The 25561-nt window shown below is 37.9% G+C and overlaps 2 protein-coding genes across 2 annotated transcripts in view; both read right to left on the bottom strand.

Moving 5' to 3' along the window:
* Positions 1-1161: 1161 nt before the first annotated feature.
* Positions 1162-23564, bottom strand: slc38a9 (solute carrier family 38 member 9). The gene is made up of 15 exons (XM_067432954.1): positions 23407-23564; positions 21598-21710; positions 20672-20801; positions 18555-18673; positions 18118-18181; positions 17935-18028; positions 15023-15193; positions 14859-14915; positions 12680-12880; positions 9613-9720; positions 8993-9099; positions 6178-6291; positions 5934-6082; positions 1630-1719; positions 1162-1513 (listed from the first exon to the last, which is right to left on the bottom strand). Exons 2-15 carry the CDS (start codon positions 21678-21680, stop codon positions 1348-1350), a joined length of 1653 nt encoding a protein of 550 aa, XP_067289055.1. The 5' UTR covers positions 21681-21710; positions 23407-23564; the 3' UTR covers positions 1162-1347.
* A 1361-nt stretch (positions 23565-24925) lies between these two features.
* ddx4 (DEAD (Asp-Glu-Ala-Asp) box polypeptide 4) overlaps positions 24926-25561 on the bottom strand; it is a 55255-nt gene continuing 54619 nt past the window's right edge. Inside the window, exon 25 of the mRNA XM_067432559.1 lies at positions 24926-25504. Coding sequence (XP_067288660.1) covers positions 25418-25504 — 87 coding nt within the window. The 3' untranslated portion in view covers positions 24926-25417. The remainder of the gene's footprint in view (positions 25505-25561) is intronic.

Genomic DNA, 25561 nt, shown 5'->3' with positions numbered 1-25561 from the left:
GAGTGAGACTGCTTTTAGTCACCTTACTGTCTACACAAACCACGCGTAAACACACAAACACACGTGCACAACTGCACTTCCCACATGTACACCTTCAAAGACAAAAATACGACGATATAATTCAAGTATAAATATGTAAATAACACAAGCCGCTAAGCATATTATATAGTTAGTGTATAACTTGTAACTTACCACATATAGACGTCCTGCTCTAGTCGTTTTTGCTGCTGCTCCTGTTCAACTGCAGCCTCTGGGTCTGATTCCGGATCATAGATGTATGGCTGTATCCGATTAAAAGCCATATTTTTATTTTGAATAAAGTTTTTTTCCGCTGTTAGGGATGCACTCGACTCAACACACAGCGCGCTGCTGCACACGTCATTATTTAGCTCCGCTCACACGACACGCCCCCACCCGCTCGGCTTTTTTCGGAAAGACTCGGAACAGCGCATCTTTCTTATATAATTATTAAAAAAATAAAAACTTTTCGGAGATATGCAGGATGCAATGCTACTCTATAGGTACTCAAGATTGACATGACACTGACTGAAACTGAGTGTTTCACCCCCCCTTTAAAAGTGACTCAAGCTTTGGAATCTCACAAAAGTGTGCACATTTAAGCTTCCCTTATGTGCACATACTTCATAAAGTGACATGAACTTACACAGAAAGCATCAGTACACTCCGATTCAGCTGGAGAATGATACACAGTCTACAATATCAGCAAGAAACAAATACCCCGTCATCAGGAAACGTTCGCCTGTAACCGAGTCTAGAGACTTAGGTTTCCCTTTATGTATCCATTAATTACGCAGGTTATATTTTAGTACATTGATACAATAGCATTCACAACAGTCACAGTGAGGACCGGGTCTGGAAGAGCTTTGAGGTGCGCACTGACGTCCCCTGTGTCTAATTTGAGAACTTAATTTGAAGGTACATTACCACAGTGATATTAGGCAGAATTCACTGGTGTTCAGTACAGCTTTAGTGATAATCTGCTCATCACACGTAACAATTTAAAACTAAACGTTTTAAATTCTGATTCTCTATGAAATCATGACATGATTATAAAGAAAAAAACTATTTTATAAAAGTTAAATGATTGAATCCCTGCTGAAATAGCTTTTGTCGAGCTAGTAAGAGCAGTTAAAAGCAATATAACAAATCAAAAACTTTAATTCAAAACTTTTAAAATGTCAAAAAGTTGCTGTTTGGTGCCTTTGAGTTAGTTTCTTGTATTGAAGTTCAAGTGTACTTGTTTAGTAGGTTAGTACATCCAGTACTTCATTCCTGTGAAAATCACCCGAGAAACCAGAGGGTGTGCGACTAGGCCCGTCCAGCGTGTCACATGAAGAACTGTCCGAACAGATTGGCCACTCCGAGCAGGACGAGGAAGCCGTGGAAAAGCGCAGAGGGCCAGCGTAACTCACCTCTGCGTCTGAGCGACACCATGTGGATCAGAGAGGGAAGCACAAACACCAGAGCCAGGCCACAGATGGCCCCCGAATACCTGAGAGCAAACAGACCGTTACAAAACCTGCTTTTCTTCATAGCACTACCCCGTTTAAAAACCAAAGTCACACTGGTCCTGTTAAGAATAACCCGGAGATATTACACAGCTCTTACCTGATGATGGAGCCAATGTTGGGGTAAAACCTGGCCGTCAGAACTCCAGCTCCGACAACAACAATATTCAGGAAAAACACATGAAGGAATCTAGGAAAGGAAAAACAAGGGATTTATTCAAAACAATTAATCACATACACAGGCAAATCTTCAAGATCATTCTTGCAATAAATATACAGGGTGTCCGTTTTTAACATTGTGCTCCAACTCTCATTCGAGTATAACCTTTTTCATGGGGTTTTGTAATTGGTTATGAGTGAGGGTCTGGCTTAAACGGGCACCATGTAACTTTTCCGTCCGCTAGAGGTCCCCTATTCACCTCACAGCTGGGCAGAAATCATGTTCATGGATGCGATTATTAACTGTAGTATGATTACGATTACGCTGACGATTATTACTGTAGTATGAAGTGAATCAGGGCCGAGTGTTGTGGGAGCTAAACAAGCTGCTGGAGGGATTCTTAATAAGTTGAACATAACACAAGCAGTGGGCAGGACTTTTATTATGTCACAATCACCGGCGCCAGTTCCGCTTTTCAGGTCATGAGGTAACGCAGCTCTGTTTATCATATTAGATACATTCAAGTGTGTTTAAAATGATGTTATGACATTACTCTGAGCGTTCGCTCGGCGGCTGCTATGACACTTGTTGCATGCTGCAGTAAGAGTTAAGCGTTTCTGCAAAATAAAAGCGGAAACCGAGGGTAACCCAGATATGACGCAATTGACAGGCGACTCCCTCAGATGTCCCAGTTCATTGGTTAAAATAGCAATTTTCCCTACGATTTACAAAACGTTGGAAACATTTGGGATATTGTAAGTACTCAATTAAACAAAATATATAACCTAGTGATTTTTGGATGTTTTACTGAATTTACATAATGCACCTTTAACACCTTAAATTCATGTGACCTGAAATAAGGGAAGTTGAAACATACATGATACGAGTTGATTGCACATGATCATGATATTGAACATCACCTCATTATTTAATAATTCTCAAGCGATTAGTCCAAAGATTCACTTTCTCTAAATCCCTCATTTCCAAAAGCCCACTTTGCTCTGATTGGCCAGACAGCCCAGTCTGTAGTGATTAGTCTACTCTGCTCTGATTGGCCAGATGGCCAAGTCTGTTGGAACCGGTCTACTCTGCTCTGATTCGGACGTTTCTCATTGATTTGCTACTCATTTTGAGGTACATTATGAAAAGTTTCAACTATTATTCCAAACCATTAGCATTAACAAGTCCATCAACAAACCTATGTGTACATTTCTAACATGAATGACTGATGTAACAAACATTTGTAAAACATATCTTGCCCCATCCTTTATCTTTACTCAACGTAGTAGGAACGACAATTTGCATTAATAGAACGTTTTAGGTAATAGTGGCCCACAGCTACTTAGAAGAAGTATATCAGTAAGACAATATTAATGTGAGTTAGCCGTACACAATATAAAACTCAAAACTATGTATTTCGAATACCTGGTAGAAAATGTATAAATAATTTATCATATTGTTAATCATATGTACAGGTTGTGAATCTGAGGAGCAAGCTGGTCCAATTAAACTGGGTACTGACCCATCTTTAAAGGTGCACTATGTAGTATTTTTGCAGTAAAATATCCAAAAACCACTAGGGCAGTGTTATATATTTTGTTCAGTTGAGTACTTACAATATCCCAAATGTTTCCAACTATTTGTAAATTGTGAGAAAATTGCTATTTTAACTAAGGACCGGGACGTTTCAGCATAGCGTCTGAGCGAGTCACCTGTCGTCACCTGTCGTCACCTGTCAATCGCGTCATATCTGCGTTACCCTTGGTTTTATTCTGCAGAAGCACTTTTCTCTTAGCAGTGTGAACTTGTCACAGCAGCGCCGAGCGAACACACAGAGGAATGTCATAACATAATTTTAAACACACTTAAGTTTATCTGATATGATAAACAGAGCTCCTATACCTGACCGGAAAAGGCGGAAGCGCCTGGCGACTGTGTCCCGTCCCGCCATAATAAAAGTCCCGGTACTCGCGAGCCGCGTGTTTGTATAACAATCTCTCCAGCGGCCTTGCTCAGCTCCACAACACCCGGTCCTGCTCTGCTTTACACTACAGTAACGTTAATAACCGCATGCATGAACGTGATTTCTGCCCGAGTCCTATTTTCCACCGGCTGTGAGGTGAAGACCACATGTCCCAAGGTACTGCGCTCACACTTGGCGTCATCTAACTACGCCTATGTTTAGAATAGGCGCCCTCTAGTGGACGGAAAATTGCATACTGATTTGAGAAGCAATCGTCATAAGGTTATTCTGCTGTTGTATCGCTGTGGTAATTTTAACTACTGACTCTTCACATCGTCTTCATTTGGAAGGGTTTACAAAGAGCATTTGCTTTTGCAGGGGAGGAAACAGCGTCTTCTCGACATGTAAACAACACGAAACAAGCTAGTGTTTGAGGGCGGGGGTGAGTAGACGTTGTTTACAGGCAGCCAATAAAGACAACAGGCTGCCGTTATGCAAATGTTTTACCATGTTACGTATGCAGGTCATGGAAATGAAACTGGAACTCCCAATGGCTCGTTTAGCGATTTGTTGATTCTTTCTTTTGAGAGACCACAACTTTATATCGTACATTTTCGACTTTACACCTTTGCAGAACGTTTACATTTACAGAAAACTGCATGAAAAAGAATATTTAAAATAAAAAATAAAAAAGCATAATAGAGGGACATGTTTGAGATCAGTGTCTGACTGCATCTCAAACGAGCCCTAGTTAAACTCAAATGCAAACAACCCATCCTTCAACTTTGACAAATGTCACATGACGTCATGAATAATTATGAGACAGCAATAAAGGATAAGGCCACTAATAGGCCATCTTAAAATTAAAAAGAACAGATTCAACTGTTGTTCGATAATGTGCAACATCTCAAAAATGTGTTTTAGCATTTCATGACCCTTTAAAAGATGTTTAACACCTATTGTCCTTTAAAGGGTCACGAAACACTAAAATCAGAAAGGCTGCATCAGAAATCGCATGCTTCCCTACTATATAGTACTATATAAAAGTGCATGTGACAAAAGAAGTATGTCAAAATTAACAGTACTAATAAAAGAACATTTAAAAAGTACCCATATGAAGTGAATGTACGATGAGGTCATGGGAGAGGATTTGTGAATGGCAGTGAAGCGATGCAATTGACGCTGGTAGATCACATGATAAATGACAACATGGTGAATGTAGTGTGCCTGCATTACACACACTATACGCATTCATACAATAAAGAAGAGCTTACTTTTTTAGTGGTCATACTCATAAAGTAATCATTAGAAAAATAAGCTTTTTTAATGCTATTAAACATAAGAAACAACAATTAAAGGACAGTTCATGTCAGATTTTGTAGCTGATTTGAAATATTGTGAGGTCAGCCAGCAGTGTTTGAGATTTATGGATTTCCCCATTCATGTAGATATGACTTGTAGATGCCTGAAATAGCGGCCTGAAGTCTTTGCTTTATATCAGTTATGTCGACTTTGCTTGTTTACCATTCAAGAATTGGAAAGTGGGTCTTTGGACAATATTTAATATAACTCTTGATATTTATGCATTAGCTTTGATAAGGGTGATTTTATAACACTTTATTTAGATAGTCCACTTCATGCATTCTACTAACTATAACTAACTTTGCACCTACAATTCAACTTTCTCTGCTAACAAATCAACGTTCTCTGTCAAATCTATTCATCGCTATTGAAAGCATCCAAAATAAGTTTGTTAGTAGACTGTCTACTTGATATCTGTTTACACTTTATTTTGATACTCCCCAACAGACATTCTACTGACTATAATTAACTTTGCAATTACAATTCAACTTGTTTTACTAACCTTAAAACATAACCTAACACTCTAAAGTAGTGCTGTTGAATCGATTAAATCCTGACTAATCGCATCCAAAATAAAAGTTTGTTAGCAGAATGACTGTAGTGGACAATCCAAATAAAGTGTGATAGATTTTTTTTCCACCCCTTTTTTATTCAGAAAGCCATCATTTCAACCAAACAGCAATTACAGCCATGAACTCAAAAGATTGAAAGCCTATGTATGTTTCAGTGGATGTGTCATGCAGCTATAGAAGCAAAATGTTCAATCATTTTACAAAATAGTTTCAACTTATCTGCCATTTCCAAATGATTGAAACTTGTTGAGGACATCTGCTGGTTAAAGCTATGTGAACACAGCAGAAATATGTCCCATCACTAGCCCAACAGTTTTTAGTCAATTAGTTAACCAGATATTACTGACCCTGGGTAATGGTCCCCAAAGATCTGGCCCATGAGCTGCACACGCACCAGGTACCCGAGCAGAGGATACACAGTGGTCATCTGGAACAGAAGGAAGGTCCTCGCTATAAACACCAGGATATCACTGCTGGGAAAGTTATCCAGGAAGTTCTGTAATAGAGGAGATGACGTCAATATTATGAAGCGACTTATTTTAAAAACTAAATGTTTTTGATATTCCATTTGCAGGAAATGCTCAGTCTTACTGGTTCAATGCACTCTTTAGACAGTGGTGGTGATGGGAAAGCAGCAAAGATCAGCACTCCCACATAGAGGTACGTCAATCCCACCAGCAGGTAAGCCAAGGACAGATCCCGCACCTAAAAGAGCACAGCAGCAGCTCACTATATTCAACTCATAGAGACAATGATCACACAAACAACAGCAATAGCGGTAATAATAACAGTAAAATTATTATTTATACTACAATGAAATATACTTTATGATAATAATAAAATCAATGATAAACCAAAAAAAAACAAAAAACAATAGACCTTAGTCACAGCAGCGCCAGCTTTGATTTTTAAAGGGAACGCAAGTGAGGGATAGACGTACATCTTTTAGTGTGTTGTACCGTTTTCTTTAATGGGTTTTTAGATTTTTCTGCACTGCAAAATATCTTTCCAATAAATTTCAGTAGACAAAATACTCCAGACCACATGATTTGGAGCTTTATGCTGTTTTAAAAAGCAGATGCAAATGAAAAGACAGTAATCTATTTCTCACGGCCTCACTTTCATACTGGTCATGGAATAAGGTCTATATGGCCAAACGTGTTTGGACGCCCCAATTTTAAATCAACAGGTTTGGCTTTTGCAGTTAAAAGTAATCAATTAATCAAATCCTAATGAAATACACATTCTAGAACAAGTTCTCTTTTCATTTTTGTCAAACAAACTCCTAAGGGAGTACTTAAAGTAAACTATACATTAGTCTTCACTTTTAAAACGGTTTTATTTTGGCAGAATATTGTAAAATGCTGTCCACACAGAATGTAGACAATTATGTGAATGTAAATAAAGTGACCCTAGAATGTTCCAAATGCATGTTAAAGTCATTATGGAACCAAAATTAATTAAATATTGCAGTATTTTTCATAAATTATTTATCCGTGCACATCGTTTTAAATTCATGTTCCTCGTAATCTTGAATCAGAATAACTTCCCCTCCCTCTTGCAGCTCATCTCTTCTCTGATGATGAGGGCGGGTCAACCTGTCACTCACATGAGATCCACCAATAACAAACCACAACCATCCAATCAATTCCCCACAGACAAAATCAAGTCTCGCCCTACATTTGTTCTGGTTCCAGAAGCCGCTTCACTCAGATATACGTCACAATAGAGAAGAAAGGTAGGCCGCAACTTCTGCATTTACTGTGAACAAGCCGCTCTAAAACACATGCATGCGTAAAATGAACACAGTGTTCACTATTCACTCTGAAACACGCAAAGTAACAGACTAATAGCAGCCTTTGATCTGATAATCACGATTTGATCAGATATAGTTTATTTCCGTTTTATCTCAATTAATTGTTCAGGTCCATTTGATTATTTCATTATTACATTTAGATTTAATTAATTTTTAGGGTTTTTTCAGCTTGTTAACCGCCTGAACTTCCTTCAGGAACCCTAGTTTAGAGCAGTGTTTTCTTTGTTTGCATTACAGTGTGGGAAGGGTGTACAATAATTTCAGAGTTGGACAGTACATCATTTACTTGAGTACTGTACTTAAGAACACTTTTTGAGTATCTGTACTTGTTGAGTATTATTTTTTTCTGGAAACGTATGACTTTAAAGGGATAGTTCACTTTAAAATGAAAATTCGGTCATCCATTACTCACCCTCAAGTTGTTTCAAACCTGTATGCATTTCTTTCTTCAGCTGAACATAAGAGAAGATATGTTAAAGTATGTCAGTAACCAAACAGTTAACTGAAGCCATTGACTTCCATAGTATTTTTTTTTCTTACTATGGAAGTCAATGGCTCCAGTTAACTGTTTGGTTACTGAAATTCTTCAAAAAATCTTCCCTTGTGTTCAGCTGAAGAAAGAAATTCATACAGGTTTGAAACAACTTGAGGGTGAGTAAAGGATGACCGAATTTTCATTTTAAAGTGAACTATCCCTTTAACTTCACTACATTTGAAAGTATCGTACTTTTTACTCAACTACATTCTATAAAGGTAACTGTTTCTGTAGCAGCTTTGAAAGTCAGTGGATTATTTATTTTTTTCATCTTTAAAAGGCGTTTGGGTTTTTGGGCCTATCAGGAAATACTCTTGATTCATAACCACTAATCACTCCAATACACAGTCAATACAGGTATTTAAATTCGTTTAAGTTAGTCGTATGCTAGTATGTTGGATGAAGCATTACTGACTTTGATACTTAAGTACTTTTAAAAACAAATACTTTAGTACTTTTACTTAAGTAAAATTCAGTTTTTACAACTTTCACTTGTAACGGAGTAAAATTTGACCAGTTGTACTTTTACTCAAGTAAAGAAGTTGTGTACTTTGTCCACCTCTGAATAATTTTACTTAATGAGTTAGGCACATTTAGCATCCCTAAAAGAATACAAGAAATCTTATCGGTCCTAAAAACGGGATACAATTTCTTTATGCAATATACATAACATTAATTTTGTGATGAAATGTTCTCTGGAAGAAAGAAAAGAAAAATATTCATATTGCCATAATAAACATTTCCTGTGTCTGCTGAGTGACTGGAAATTGTGAAATGAAGCATTACGTCCAAACTACAAATATCCAAGAATCATTACATAGACAGAAAAATGCTTCATAGTTTAGCTGACAATGAGGTTCTTTCTGTTTTTCCTGACAGCTGCATCTCGACCACAATGACTCATCTCCATTTTCCCTTTGCTATGTCTTTTTAGCAACACCAGCTGTTTGATTCACTCTAACTTTTTTGCACACAATGCTGAAGTATAATGCATGGAATATGGATGTGCTGAGGTAGTAATCATACAGTGATGTAGACAGGCGGAGAACACTTACATTGTTTTCTTGATGTCTGTTGCTCTTCATAAGTGTGATGATACAGTTGTGAATGAAAAATGCTAATGTAAGAACCCCACTCAGCTGAACAAACAGCGATCTGAACTCTAAATCAAGCCAGAGACAACAAAGACAACCAACACATTACACATAAATCAGAATAAACTTATTCATACGACCACATTTCTCTTTCACATGACTCAGGTCAGCCTTGCTTGCCTCAGTACATCATGGAAAGAAGCACGTCAAACCAAATGTGGGTTTGAAAAGCTTTTCGATCACTGGATGCCTGAGTTTGCCCTTGAATTGGCCATTAAATCATTTAATGTAATGCAAGTTTGCCAGCAATCAAAAAATGTGCAGTAATTTACTTGGATTGCTGTGTGAGAGGGGTTACTGGCTAAGTTGAAATAGCTTTCTGAAACCTTTAACACTACACAACGCCAAGCTTGTGGTTTGACGGTGAGCTCTGTAAAGTTCACTGCAAAGGTTAACAGTCATGTGAAAGGAAATTAATAAAGAACCATATATATCCCTTTAAAATGTATTCACATGTGATTTTATGACTACTTGCTCAAGAAGTTGCAAGATTGGGGGAAAAGAAAAAAAGTTTCCTTTACCTGGAACAAAAAACTGTGATGAATTGAACCAGTGGAACTCCAGGTGAAAGCCCAGTCGAATGGCTTTATATGTGACCAAAAAGATGAGATAGACCACCGAAATAGTGCCTGTGAAAATCAATGAAAGCCTCTTAAACAACAAGATGACAGTAGATAACACTGCTGAACTGATCAAAACACAAACTGCTGTTCATTTCAGTCATAATACACCACTATCCATTTCAATAGACCAGAAAGTCAAGAATCTACCCGTTATTCAGATGTGCTCAGAATTATTGGCACCTCTGGTAAAGATGGCAAAATAAGCACCTAAAGATATTTGTGAATTAAAAAAAGTAAAAAAAAAAAATAAATTGTTGAAATGTTGGTCACAATCATTGGCTCCTCTAGAATTGTTCTATTAATAAAATATCTCTGAAGTATATTCCCATTAATACTAAAATTTGCACACCAGGGTGACTAAGAGCATGAAATTGATTGAAAAAATCATTCATCACAATGAGTAAAAAACTAAGAATATAGTTCTGATGTGCAGCTAAAGATTATTGAGCATCACAAAATAGAAAGTGGCCGTAAAACAATAGCTAAAGCATTGACAATCCACAATGCACAATGATATTGTAACGTAGTTTGTTCGTATGGGAAGGAGGAGACAGGAACTGGTGAACATTCAAAAACTTTCATAAATAAATAAACGAAATTAAACGAAATAAAAGCGGCAGCTGACAACTGCTGCACACACATAACAAACTCCCTCATGAGAGGACTCGAGACGGGTGTGCCTCGCAGGTGACGTTCATTCTCAATCACTCACAGGTCTCGCTCGTTCCTCTCACGTCTCTCGCTCGTCAACCTCACCACAGAGATTTTTTTTTTGCTGGAGGTCCTGGATATCTTGTTCAGATACATGGTATCAGATTCTAGCAAACCTGACAAACTCTTCTAGAAATATTATAATGGACCATGGTTGGATTTCCATTAGGAAAATGATACAAAACAATCCAGGTCCTAACTTTGTGGTTATTAAAAATCCCAGGATGTCCTTCGGAAAAAGAGTAAGGGTATAACCCCGGCATCCTGGACAAATTTGCCCATTGGCCTCTGTCCATCATGGCCTCCTAATCATCCCCATATACTGATTGGCTTCATCACTGTCTCCTCTCCACCAATCAGCTGGGCATTCTGACACAATATGGCTGCCACCGCATCATCCAGGTGGATGCTGCACATTTAGGGTGTGCAAAAATTAATTCTAAAAATAAATAGTGGTGAGAACTGAAGAGGAAAAGGACCAACATGGAGCTGGGAAACTGAAGGATCTGGAGAGATTCTGTATAAAGGTATGTCTCTGATCTCTTGTTAGGTGTTTCCAACAACCAACAGTTTGACCCATTGAGAGATACGTTCCAGTGGTCCTTATAGTCGTGCCATCTGACTCGCACAGATTTTTAACTCATCAGGTTGTAAGTTCTAGACACACCCTAGCGGCAGCAAATCTAATCTGCCGCGAGTGTCGCAACTCTCAATACCCTTCTGAACTGTAAACGCCAAATTCTTGCCGGGCCAATCACATCGTGTATAGAGTCGGTGGGCGGGGCTTAACATAATGACTGCCGAGTTGTGCGTTTGCGTGCTTCTAGTAAACACAGAAACTGGCGAACGGCGGTCTGTCGAATCAGCTTTGACCGCGACTCTGGAAGACTTGGAGTTAAGCTTTTCTCTGAGAAAAGAACAAAGTGTTCTCCAAAACTCATCAGGGATTATAGAAGTAGACTGTCTGTCAAGAGCTGTTATCAGGGCAAAAGGAGGTTGCAAAAAGTATTTAATATAAGGGTGCCAATAATTATGGCCAACATGTTTTGGAGAACAGCATTTATTTCATAATGTGATTTACCCCCCACTTGCAATTCTTTTACTTCAATGAAAGGTTCAATTTCTTTTAAATAAAAGATCAAAAGCATAAACAATGCAGATTCATTTTTACAGCCATATTTCATCATATTTACCAGGGGTACCAATAATTCTGACCACAATTGCATGTAGATTTTGTGAGTCCGCTCTGTCTTGACCAGAGACAGAGCGTTCTGGGCCAGTTGCAACAGAGGACATTCACTCTCTCCAAGTATTTTCACATCAAATCTCTGCTGCACTCCTTCCATTAGCTCACAATCCCAGATCAGATCAAGTCCAAAATACTTGTCATAGAGTGCAAGATCATTAATAAACTAGTAGCCCCGACATTCAATATACTGACACATGACAGACTAATATAGCATTACTTATTTGCCAAATTTAGAGATCTTGCTTAAAGGTCCACTATGCAACTTTCCGTCTGCTAGAGGGCACCTATTCAAAACAAAGGCGTAGTTAGATGACGCCAAGTTTGAGCGCAGCATCTTGGGACGTGGTCTTCACCTCACAGACGGTGGAATATAGGACACAGGCAGAAAACATGTTAATAGATGCGGTTATTAACGTTACTGTAGTATGAAGCAAAGCAAGATCAGGTGTTGTGGAGCTGAGCGCGGCTGCTGGAGCGATTATTACACAGACAGACACCCGCCTCGCAAGCACCGGGACTTTTATTATGACGGGACACAGTCGCCGGGCGCCTGCCCTATTTCCTCTTTTCTGGTCACGACTATGAGGTAATACAGCTCTGTTTATCATATTAGATACATTTAAGTTGGTTTAAAATTAGGTTATGACGTTACTCTGTGAGTTTGCCCAGCGGCTACTTGTTGCACACAGCGAAACCGAGGAACCGAGGGAAACGAAGATATGACGCAATTGACAGGCAACTTACTCAGACTCTATGCTGAGACGTCCCGGGTCCTTGGTTAAAATAGCAATTTTCTCACATTTTACAAATAGTTGGACAAATTTGGGATATTGTAAGTACTCAACTGAACAAAATATATAACACTGGCCTTGGGGTTTTTGGATATTTTACTGCAAAAATACTACATAGTGCACCTTTAAAATAACTATTTCATTCTAAAATAAAACAGAAATATTATGTTCTATTATATTAAGATATAAATATTAAGAAAAATAAAGTTCATACCTAGAAAAGTGAACCTGGCGAAGAAAGAAGCTGAGCGGAAGTTGAGCAGCGGTAGCAGCAGAATAATGAGGTAAAACGGGATGGTGTTGGTTTTACTCCACCAGAGATCAAACACTTGACTTGTGCTGTTCTCACCCGCGTCGTAGTACAGGAGGGTGCTGCGGTTCCTGTTTGGATCCAAATCTGGATACGGACATATCACTAGTGCAAGAGACCAGAAGAAACACACCTTCTCATTTTGAATCAATGAATGAATGAATGACACTTTGAATGGTCAAGCAGATGAATTGCTGCTTCTATAGCAAAATGAGAATGTCTAAACATCTCTAATAATCCCAATATTTGACCAATATTTAAAACCAATACTTCAGGCAAATCAGCTCTAATTTAAAAGTATATTTAATAAAATAAAATAAAAATACTTGCCATGATCAGATTTGTAAAAATCTGAGGGAATTCTCTAGGCAATATGGCTGACTTAGATAAGATGGACTATAAGATGGATTCATGTATAACCTCCCAGCCATCTTCCTTAGGTGGTGCTGTCTCAAAATGATTCCAGGATGTTTAATTACACTTACCAACACTTAACAATTATGGCACATGCGTCCAATGCACAATGCTGAACAGTTAGTTAATGCGTTCATGACCTCAAGGCTAGATTATTGTAATGCTCTACTGGGTGGTTGCCCTGCTCGCTTAATAAATAAACTCCAGCTAGTCCAAAACGCGGCAGCTCGAGTTCTTACTAGAACCAGGAAGTATTGGCCCGGTTCTGTCTGGCACTGTCTCCCTATTAAACATTACATACATTTTAAAATCTTGTTTATTACTTACAAATCACTAAATGGTTTAGCTCCCCAGTTCTTAAGTGAGCTCTTAACACATTATACTCCATCACTCAAAACTCTGGCCAGTTGATAATACCTAGAATATCTAAATCAACTGCAGGTCGATCCTTTTCCTATTTAGCACCTAAACTCTGGAACAGTCTTTCTAGCATTGTTCGGGAAGCAGACACACTCTGTCAGTTAAAATCTAAACTAAAACACATCTCTTTACTATGGCATTATACAAATAAAACATTTTTAATTTCTGTTATTCAAATCAATTAAACAATTGTTAGGCTGCATTAACTAAGTCAGCCGGAACAGGGAACACTTCCCATAACGCCTGATGTACTCGTTACAACATTAGAAGAATGGCATCTACACTTATGTTAGTCTCTCTGTTTATCCGAGGTTTACAGCAGTCAGCTGGATGCGGGCCGGATCCAGGTCAGATGGTGGACCTGCACCCAGACATCAACAGCGCATCCCTGAAGTGTTTGCAGAGACTGTGTCAGTTAGACTCCCCCCTGAAATTGCCTCACCGGCACATCATCCTCAATAAACGTGATGATTCAGATCCTTTGTATATTCCTATTTAATAACTGTTTAATCTACATGTAATCCTCAATAAACCCATCTCAGGCGTAATTTAATAATTGTTTAATCAACACGTCATCCTCAATAAACCCTGCCTCCGATCTTTCGAATATTCAGATCTAATATGATTTCTGACCTGTAAGGTTGCCAGAATAATAATCATATACTTATAATTGATAATAAGCCAGAGGAGAACTGGCACCCGACTGAGTCTGGTTTCTCCCAAGGTTTATTTTTCTCCATCATGCCGTGATGGAGTTTTGGTTCCTTGCCACTGTCGCCTTTGGCTTGGCTTGCTCAGAACTTGGGGACACTAAAATTTAAACTAAATATGCAAATAAATGTAATAACTAAACTAAATTAACTATATCAACTAATATACTGACCTGCCCACATTGTCACTATATGATAATTTAAATAAGCTAATGACATCATCGTTTTGTGGCTGTACAGCCGAATCAAATTCTGTTGCATGATTTTCCTGTTCAACACTGTGAAGCTGCTTTGAAACAATCTGCATTGTAAAAAGCGCTATATAAATAAGGTTTACTTGACGAAGTTTTGTTCAAATAAAATAAAGATTTTTGTGGGGGGAAAAAAGAAGATTCAAACCATCGGACCCTGGTTATTATTAGTCACTGTATGGCTCAAGGAATCCAAAGGGACCAGGCTTATGACTTCAAACCATTTACTGCTACTACTACTACTACTACTAATAATAATAATCATAATAAATCACTGTGTTGACTCACCTCTATCTGTTCCATTTGTTCCATAAATATCTGATGTACTGACATTGTGAACATAGTCTGTGGATGCAAAATATACAAGCAGTTATACAGATCATCCTAGAAAACATCAACAGCCCATGAGCTAAATAGACAGCGGAGGAATCTTGGGGGAAACTATCACTTACTATAAATGAATTTTCCTGTATTGAACAGGAAGTTGGACATGAGAACCCAGTAGACCACCATTGCGCCAATCAGTGACACCAGTGAGAAGATGAGACTCGACCATTTCCCAAATGCCCCAAAGTAATATTTACACACATCAGGAAACTCCCAGTCTGAAGTATCCACATACGCTACAAAGACAGAGCTCATGTTAACTTTGTAAACCTGAAATGAAATATATATTTTTTTAAATGGAACAGTTTATAGAACATCTAGGCAAAAACACACAAAAAAAAGAAAAGAAAAAAGAAAATGTTTGTTGTGGAGTATCATATTTGCTACATCTGGCATTTAGTATAATATAGTGAGAAACACATGACGTGATAAATGGAGGTCAAACACTAAGAGGAAACAGCTCAATATTATTCAAACTGAGCAATAATATGACATTTGGATCAGATTCTAATATTTATAAGGTCAAAAACTAAGATGAAATTCTGATACCTTGTAATCGTCGAGAGCGTTAGAATAGCAGACCACTTACATTACATGCAACATCAGTACCCCAATATACAGTAAGAGTAGAATCATAGGATATTATTTTCAACTTGACCGTAATGTTTTATTCAATCCACATTGCCTTTGCATAAATTAACACTTATGTCATCTCATCACAGATTCAAATTGAAATATATATATATATATATATATATATATATATATATATATATATATATATATATATATATATATATATATATATATATATATATATATATATATATATATATATATATATATATATATATTATGACATTTAAGCAGAAAAGACTCAGCAACCAATGCTCTATCGTCTTATTGCCTCAATGATGTAAAGTTTCTTTAGGTGGATTGTCGGTAACATTAGGATTGTTTGTGATTTGGTCATAGTGACTTAAGCCGGTGGCACACTGTGCAATTTTGCCCACAATCCTGCAGTGAGACTTCTCCTACGACGACAGTCAAATATCTCGGTTTGTCAAGAAAAACTATGACCAAAACGAGTGCTAGAGATTTCTTTGTAGTCCTGGGTGTAATGCAGCTCACTGTCACCGAACGCATCATTCATTGATGATATAAAACTCCGGGCGAGTTTTCTTGCGCGTCCGTTTTTAGCACGCTTTCACTATCGTGCAGTCTGACAAAGGGGGGGGTGAAATGCTGTTTCATGCATACTGAGCTTTTTACACTGTTAAAGACTTGGATTCCCATCCTAAACATAGACAAAGTTTCAAAAACTAATGTTGGACGTTTGATGGAGTATTTCTTTGATAAAAATACTCCTTCCGGTTTCTCACAAGTTTCAGAGAGTTTTTTTCGAGTATGGCTCGGGTTGACGTTAATAGAGAGGAAGGTCCTTGTATGTGCCGTACGGGCTCTTCTCCCGGTGCGTGACTAGAGCGAGAGAGGAAATGCACGCCCATAAACACTCTCTCAGGTGCAGATCCAGTCTTCCGTGTACACTTCTGTCACGCCGCGCTCCACTTTATTCCTATGGGTGACATTAAGCGACTTCAACGCTTCAGCACAGCATTCCGGGAAGGCAGCGCTGCATTTGAACCAATTTGAACGCAGAAATGACGGGAAGCTTCACAACATTCAGTCGCGTCGCAAAGTGGATCTCCACCGTTCACTGCTGTCAGGACTTCAACAAATCATTCCAAAGAAGTGTGTTTTTGACGGAGCGGTCCCAGCGATAAAGGTTCGGTCCTGCTTTGGAAGCAGCCGGTGTGTAAAACTGCTTCAAATGTCTATGCTGTTGGCTATCGTCGCGTGAGTAAACATCAGTAAACGACACGATCGCGTGCTTCGTCATTCAAATGCACTAACGGACTTCATTGTTGTTCTATGTATAACGTTACACTAGTTTGACGTGCAAGACCGTTTTGCTTGCTACTGCTAAGGTTTAGTCGCATACAATAAGTCCATAAACCGAATCATGTCCTCATAAACTGCGAGTAAAGACACAAATGTTGACAGGCCACTAAATACAGTACATACCACAGAGATGGACGTCCTGCTGTTGCTGTTTCTCCTGTTCAATTTATTTCAGCCTGATTCTGGATCACGTATTAGCTGAATCCGATCGATAGCCATGGGTTTCTCCACGCTTGAGGACGTCACCACTTTGTGCGCATTCGTCATTCTTTAGCTCCGCCCACACGATACGCCTCCAGGTGCTCGTTTTTTTCCGGAAAGACTCAGAACAGCCTATATTTCTTTTATAAATATAATAAAACTAAAGACTTTTTGGAGATATGAAGGATGCAATACTACTCTATAGGTACTAAGGATTGACATGAGATTGACTGAAACTGAGTGTTTCACCCCCCCTTTAATGCCAACTGAGATCTTACAGTGTGACATGGCTTACATTGGGGATCATGTTCGTACAGTCTGACAAGGGACATTCACAAAGGATTTTGAAAAATCGCACAGTGTGCAGGACCCATTAGAAGTCCTCTTGACCGCTCCTAAATTTTCACAGATTTACAAGCTGGTTTTAGCGCTATGTAGGAGTCCTAAAATTTGGAAAATGTAAGAGTCCTAAAATTTGGACTGAAAAAGCCATTATATTTAAAAGTTAGGAGCTACTTTTAGCCTTAAGATGTTTTGTGAACACTGCCCCAGGATTTGAACCTGGGTCCCCTTTTACCATCAAACAAACATTATTGTCTCTCTGTCACATAAAGCACCAGAAATGTCACTGGGGTCCCCTAAAAAATTGGTCATAATGCCTTTGATAGCACATAAATCTTAGAATGATGAAATTATATTACTAACTTAATGATATATTAACCTATATCTTTCATAACATGAGCCTTGTGTTTTGTGGCTGTAAAAATGTGAAAGAATGGCTGTTTATTTGAGAGAAGTCATGTGGTTGGCTTACGTATGGACTTTGTGGACTTTAATACTCTGTAGCAGCAGTAAAGCGTCAGCAGGCCCATGAGAACAATGATGATAATGCCCAGAGTGAAACCAGCCTAGAAAAAGAGCCAAATATATAATTCATCTTCATAACAGCCTGCAGTGTGTAAAGCAAATACACACACACAAAAAAGATTAAACTTACTTGTTTTATTCCCCATGGTATACTTAATATAGATGTTCCCATCATAGTGTTCCATATGGCAAAGCTGTGCTTACACACACAAACACACACACACACACACACACACACACACACACACACACACACACACACACACACACACACACACACACACACACACACACACACACACACAATCAGTTTTAATGATGACTTGCACATCTGTAGAAATGTCGCTGTGTGAATCCACAGTATGTTCAACTGAACAATTGCAGAAACAACTGTACTGTTTTTATGGTCATGAGTATTTTGTAAGCAAGTATCGCTTAGCTTTCTGATTGGTTGTCTGCTGGTAATCAGCTCGACATAACATTCTGGCTCTGTATAGGTTTGGCACTGCAGTTCTCAGTGGCAGGGCTTCATAACCTCATTAAAAGCCTGTTTGAGGCTGGCCTTACATTGTGACAATGCTGGGGTTTTTGGCAGCACTGTCCCCTCCCTGCACTTTGAACGCTGTTCCCAGTGGACTGTAGATATAGATGTCCTCAAAAGAAGGAATCACATGGTCTGGAGGTGCCTGAGGAAGATAAGGTGCATAAACAAATGCATTTCATCACAGTAAGGGACTAGATCACAAACTTCAGGAGTCCCCAAACAAATGATGAACTGTCCTAAAATACTGGCGGAGAGCGGACTTTGTGGTTGAAGACCGTGCTAATCTGTTTTTAGAAAAGCATCCTCCACAAACCAAACCAGGCAAAACAAAAAAGGAAATCAAAGCCGCTGGATAATTTAATTATACGCAGATTCAAAACAGCAGACTGTGAAATATCTGTGAAACGAGGCAGAATAAAGATATGGTAGCCTTTGACTTCACCCACTCACAGCCCTCAAATAAAACAGTCTAAGGTTGCGTTTACACCAAAAAAAAATCAGATTTTTATTTCTAACATTTGACACAGATTGGAATTTGTTGCACGTGTAAACACAATAGATCCGATTTTTGCATATTCGATCTGAGCCACTTCCAAAAGTGGCTTTAAATCAGATACATATCCGATATCTGGACATCCAACTTACATCTACAGTAAACACGTATATGATTCCCCTTTGAACTCCAAACCACCACAAGGCGAGGGCGACACGTTTGCCCACTATTTAATTTTGCGTTATAAAGCAGATGAGCCTGTATGGGCTCACCAGCTTTTTTTATTGAGGTGAAAACTTTATAAAAGAAAGAAATGTTCTGTTTCGTACAGACAGAAACATTCAGGAGATGGTATCCGAAGGTGGTACTCTTTCCTTTAAGCGAATCAACGAAGGCATTTCAGAGACATTTGGATCGGATTATCTTCATGTCCACAAAACTGTAATGGAGTCTAAATGGACAGATTTTTTTTTGGACCAGACTGAAAAGGTAGCTGAAAAATCTTGTTCAAACCTCTCATTATAAAAAGGTGACAGTTTTTTATTTGTTTGTTAATTGTAGCATGTTAATCCCTCTTTTTGACCGAATTGCTCATATATGGACCTAAATATAAACTAAGAAAGAAGGAGATTTATCATCTACCGAATTTAATTATCGGACAAGCAAAAGCAAATTAGGTCGTATGGGAAAACAGATGTAATACTGATTTGATGAAGTTTCGGTAAAGAATAGAATTTGAAGTACTGTACTACAAGTACTGGATTGGGCAGCCCTGCATTGGTGTGTTTTGTGATATTGTGCCGTATAGACCAAAACCCCAATTTGTACCAGGCTGTACATGTTTTTTTTTCTGCTGTAAAGTGTGGTATTTTAACACGCAACTCAATGAGATTCTGCTCCCTTTTGGAGCCTGTCTCTAACGGCCAGATGATGAATTACAGATTAAGTCACTTCTGTACTGGCTTCAACAGAAACTAGGAGAGTTTGCAGCTTAGTCATATGTAGCAACGGGCTCAGCTAAGATAAAAAAATAAAAGTTTGCTCTTAGATCAGTCCTAAAATCACTCTTAAGCTAAGACTCATACGTAGAAGCTTTTGAGGTAAATTAGGAGTTTTCTGATAGGATTCTTGGAAGCTTTAAGAATACGGGTCCAGATCTGTGCATTAAGATTGCAGTGTAAACACAGCCTAACTGCCATACAAATAATTACCATTAACAAAGAAAACAGACTTTCTGTGTGAGCTGGGCTTCATACATCGCTACAGTAATGACAATAGACAATGGACCATTTTGCCCCCCCCCAAAAAGTGGCGAAAAAATGCCCACAAAACAAAAGTTGCTATCTACATAGAATTAGTGTTGGCAGTACAACTACAATGGAAACGTAATAAATGTGAATGTAAATGCAATAAAGCAAAACCATAAGAATTTAGAACACATTTTGACTTTTCACTTAAAACTGTCCTATTTGGTCAGCAATATGCGACTCAAATTTGATGTGCAAAATGACTAGTCATTGCGAATAACCGCAACAGGCCTAATTAACCTCTTGTTGCCATTTTAATGTTTGTTTGTCTGTCATGTTTGAACAGCACATTTGAAACATGTATTGGTTGAAGTGAAATGTGATGTAGACAGCGACATACCAGCAGTCTGTCTGAAGAGGCGGTCAGACGGCCGTAGTAATTAACTCGACTGCTCAGCGCCGCAGCTTCAGCGGACACCCTCTCCTGAGCGTCATCCTCCACAATATTCCTGGGCTCCACATGAAACGGCCTGAAGGACAGAGCAAACGGGATTCATAAGTATCTCAGAAAAACAACTGTTACTGTACAAGTTAGTGCAAGGCTGACCGAGACATTAAGGCACTGTGGATCTACAAGTACTGGATTGGGCAGCCCTGCATTGGTGTGTTTTGTGATATTGTGCAAATGGAGTTTGCAAGTGTTTTGTTTTGTTTTAAAGCACACTGCACATACATAGCGCTACATCTTAGATGGTATTTGTGAAATACCAGACTCAGTTAATTCAACCCTGCCAGTATTGCCAATTAGTCCTGGAAGGAAACCAAAATTGTAAGGGTCAGAGAGAGGGTGGAAAGTGTTCATGAAAAAACTAAATTATACAATCTTGGTGGATACACACACAAACACACATTAGTTGTACCTATGTACACATTTATATCCTTATACACCATATATATATATATATATATATATATATATATATATATATATATATATATATATATATATATATATATATATACACCCCCCCCCAACACACACACACACACACACACACACACACACACACCCATGTCTGGTTCGCTACCTTTGTGCAGACTCTCCATAGACGTAATGGTTTTAATTCTGTACAAACTGTATATTCTATCCCCCTACACTAAACCTAACAATCACCAACTTTTTGCATTTTTACATTAAAAAAATAAACAAACAAAAACTAATTATGTATGATTTGTAAGCTTGTTTCCTTAATTTGTTTCCAAAAGTCCCCATGAGTCAGTGTGCATTCAGGTTGAAGTCCCCACTGGGACAGAAAAACACAGTACCTTCTTTGCTTGGGGTCCAGCGAATCAGTGTAATACTCCCCGGCTCGCACTGATCCTAGTAAGGGTTTACTGTCCTCATCCATGATGCCGTGCTTCGCTTAAACCGTCATCACCTGTACAAAGGGACAAACAGACAAGAACACCAAACCGGATCTGAGACGGTTCAAGAAGCCAACCAAAAATTTGAAACCTTTTGAAGGAGGATGGAACTTGAATATCAATTTCCTATGAAAGACATGGATACCTGGAATGACACTTCAATAACTGGTTAAGACATGATGAGACATGTCACACACAGACTCTAAAGCATCACAGAGATTCCTGTCCTATGTGTAACGTGGGCACATCTAGCTGTCTGGCAGTCACAGCCCCTGACAATGACTTCTACATCTTCATCATGACTTCATCATGTACATCGATGTCTGGCCTACAAAAACTTTTTTACTCTTTACATTTTCTCTCTTTATTCAAATATTATTAAAAATTAGTGATTTTGTAAAACAAATTGTGTAGTTGTGCTCGGAGTCAAAAGTTTTATTTGTGAGGATAATGCAATGAAACATGACAAATTGTGCTGACATCATTTTTGGTCAGGCTGTAATACAAAAAAAAAAAAAAAAAAAAGAGAACCGATAAAATATTAATAAGTGGTTGTGTTGTAAGAATGTATGTTTTTCCTGATAGGTTTATCATTTTATTATGCTTTTTTTTTAGAACCAGCAAGTGTTTTTTTTATTTTTGCCAAATAACTGTCAGATGAATACCTTACTGTTTTGTTTTTCTTTCAACATTTTTTATTATTCAATCAAACTTTTAAAGTCATAAAAAATATACATGTCCCCTTCAGACATCACTTTTGGCAACTACTGGTTATTTGTTTGTTGTTGTTTTATTTGTGTGTGTGTGTGTGTGTGTGTGTGTGTGTGTGTGTGTGTGTGTGTGTGTGTGTATATATATATATATATATATATATATACACACATATATATATACATATACATATATATATATATATATATACATACATATATATATATATATATATATATATATATATATATATATATATATATATATATATATATATATATATATATATATATATATATATATATATATATATATACATACATATATATATACATACATACATACATACATACACAAGTTGGGATTAACGTTAGTCCAAAAGACAAAAGCAGTGCCAAATTTAATTATAATTATAGGTTTAAACTCTATAATTCAGTTTTTAGCATAACAGTGAAGTTCATCTACATATTCAGCACGAGAAATCTAGCAAACAGCAAATCTATAACCATCACTAAATCCTGTTGTTAACACAAAAAATGTAAGTAGATTACGTTCCCTGTTGTTTGTGGTCTTGATAAACAAAACGTGCTCTGTGAATAGCATTAATACTCATAATATCACGTCTGCTGTTTAAAGACACTTCTGAAAGTCATATGACATCAGGTGTCATTATATGAGCCCTGCAGCTGCAGTCTATTCTCAGTTTAAGAAACAAACACCTGCAGTTTCTCTACAATACACACGTTAAAGGTGAAAAAAATCATAGCTCGAATGTGTGAACAATTTTAAACCCTGCCAAAGTATACTCAGATTAACACATAATTTGTACGACCATTACTGCATATATATTAAAATCAATGTCCTTACAGCAGCTCTATCTGTCAAAAACAACATTTAGGTATCTGTTCAGACATCCGTACGCTTCACATGAATATAGCTTGTTGCTTTACCATCTAAATAAGCTTCTCTCTAAACAGGAAGTTTTAAATATAAACTTACCAAAGCCCGACATAAACCGACAATCTGCTGAGACAAATGTTTTGAAAAGGAAACTCAGTAGTTTAAACGGCACATGCCTTGTAGATGTCGCATGGGATTAGTAGTGCAGATTTCACGGCTTCACAACGCATGTGTAACGAGATAAAGCGTTCAAACAACTACACTACCCACAATTCCACAGCGGGCGGCAGTCCACTGTTCTGAGAACAGAGCCAAATGCGTTGTGTCGTTCATTTAATTTAGTAAAAGTAATTAAACACAAAACTAACATTTTATATTGAAATCCTAAAAATGTACATCAACAGAGTTGCCTTAATTATTTGTATACCATTTTTCTACCCTTCTAAAACATAAAATGATGATGACTTCATCAGCCAGACCGAAAGTGCATAGAAGTGTACCATTTGGGATTCAGCCAATGTCCGATCTTGCCCATACTTCACATTTTATTAGTCCTGACCTGAAGACATCTATATGCCAATATTTAGTTAGTCATACATCAGGTATATGCACACCGGTATATATGGTCATAGCGCCACCTGCTGGCACAGGAAATTGAATGCTTAGTTTAAATCACTCCCCGAAACACATTACACTCAATGGGCGCATTGGGGACCCATCCAAGATGGCGCCGCGCTGATACGTCCGCTCCAATAGGAAGCGTAACTCTATGGGGCGTCTACGTATATTATGTCTATGCCCGTCTCCCCCAGTCACCAGATCTTAACTCATACGATCATCTTTGTGATGTTGTGGGACAGGAGCTTTGTTCCCTAGATGTGCATCCCACAAATCTCCATCAACTGCAAGACGCTATCCTATCAATATAGACTTTTCTAAAGAGTGCTTTCAGTTGAATCAATGCCACGTAGAATTAAGGCAGTTCTGAAGGCGAAATTTGTGTATTTACACCATAGTCTTCCTGAAAAACTATGCATACTTAATGGTGTGGACCTATACGGGCAACTACTGACTGAACGCTACTACTGTGAGAAGTTTTAAATCACAGCTCCCTTAAAATGCCTATACAATATTCACTTCATTACCATGAAAACTGAGATCCCCATGAGCCTATAGGCAGCTCATTGAATCAACTCGTTATAAATTCATACAAGACAATTTTATCTCCTGTAAAAACAAAGCAACTTGTTTAAAACTGTTACAGAAAACTGGAGCAGTATTTTTAAAATAATTCAGAAACTTCAGAAGACTTTTGTTCTTTGGGGTGCAGCCTTTATGACCAATGAATTTAAAGTTTCCCTTTTCATTTGTGATCAAGAATTTTTACTCACAGCAATATATTTGTTTACTCTCATAGCAACATTTGAGCTTTACATAACTAGAATTTTCCATTACTTTGAGGTCTAGAATTGACACTTAAACCAACTCAAATCTTGAATTGACTTTTGGATTTTTGTGAGAAAAGTTCCACAGCCATTTTTATCTAGAGTAGAGGCCATCTATGACAGCCTGATCACCGTTTTAAAGTGTTGTAATTCAGTCAGGATTCACAAAGATGTCAGGTAAACAATCACTTTATTTACCTTTATCTGGCAAGGTACATTGTCAAAACAAGTTTCTTTACTTGTTGTATACTTTGGCTTTAAGACGAAAACGTCAAGAAAAAATCTGCAAACTGTCACATTTAACAACAGAACTGATCGATAAGGTACAGCTGTAGGAAAGAGCTTCAGGAAAAGACTCACAAAACTCAATACTATTAGCAAAGTGTTAAAATGTGACAACTTAAAACAAATCCACTAATCCAGGTGTGCTCCAGTCAAAACAAGTGATACAAAGAAAAAACTCATCCAAACCAAACCGCTAAAAGGCATCATGTCTTGATTAGTATCAGTTCTTGAGATCAAACCTACAGCTTCCAGAATGTGACTTTTTAAATGTAACAGCTGTAATGCTACCTTAATCATTCAACTTTTTAAACAAACATGAAGAAATGAATAAACTCAAAAATAAAAATTAATCTACATAATAGAACTAAGTGTACAAGTAGTTATTCCCATTCCTCATCATCTGCGGCTGCTGCTGATGTGTTCGGGGTGGATGCTGGTGGTGGATCATCTGTCTTGAAGGATCCTCCCTACAAACCAAAAGACATTTAGTCATGCATCACTACAGCAGTTCAACTGAAGCTCAA

This window comes from Pseudorasbora parva, chromosome 23 (assembly GCF_024679245.1).
Source record: "Pseudorasbora parva isolate DD20220531a chromosome 23, ASM2467924v1, whole genome shotgun sequence".
NCBI lineage: Eukaryota > Metazoa > Chordata > Actinopteri > Cypriniformes > Gobionidae > Pseudorasbora > Pseudorasbora parva.
The sequence above is the reverse complement of the archived record's forward strand: the minus strand, read 5'-3'. Positions and strand labels throughout refer to the sequence as shown.

Coding starts and splice junctions, on each gene's coding strand:
- slc38a9 (XM_067432954.1), bottom strand. CDS start 21,680: ATGGATGAGGACAGTAAACCCTTACTAGGATCAGTGCGAGCCGGGGAG. Junction 20,802..21,597: donor CTGGACCCCAAGCAAAGAAG/GTACTGTGTTTT, acceptor TCTGTCCTTCAG/GCCGTTTCATGTGGAGCCCA. Junction 1,514..1,629: donor AACATTGGCTCCATCATCAG/GTAAGAGCTGTG, acceptor GTTTGCTCTCAG/GTATTCGGGGGCCATCTGTG.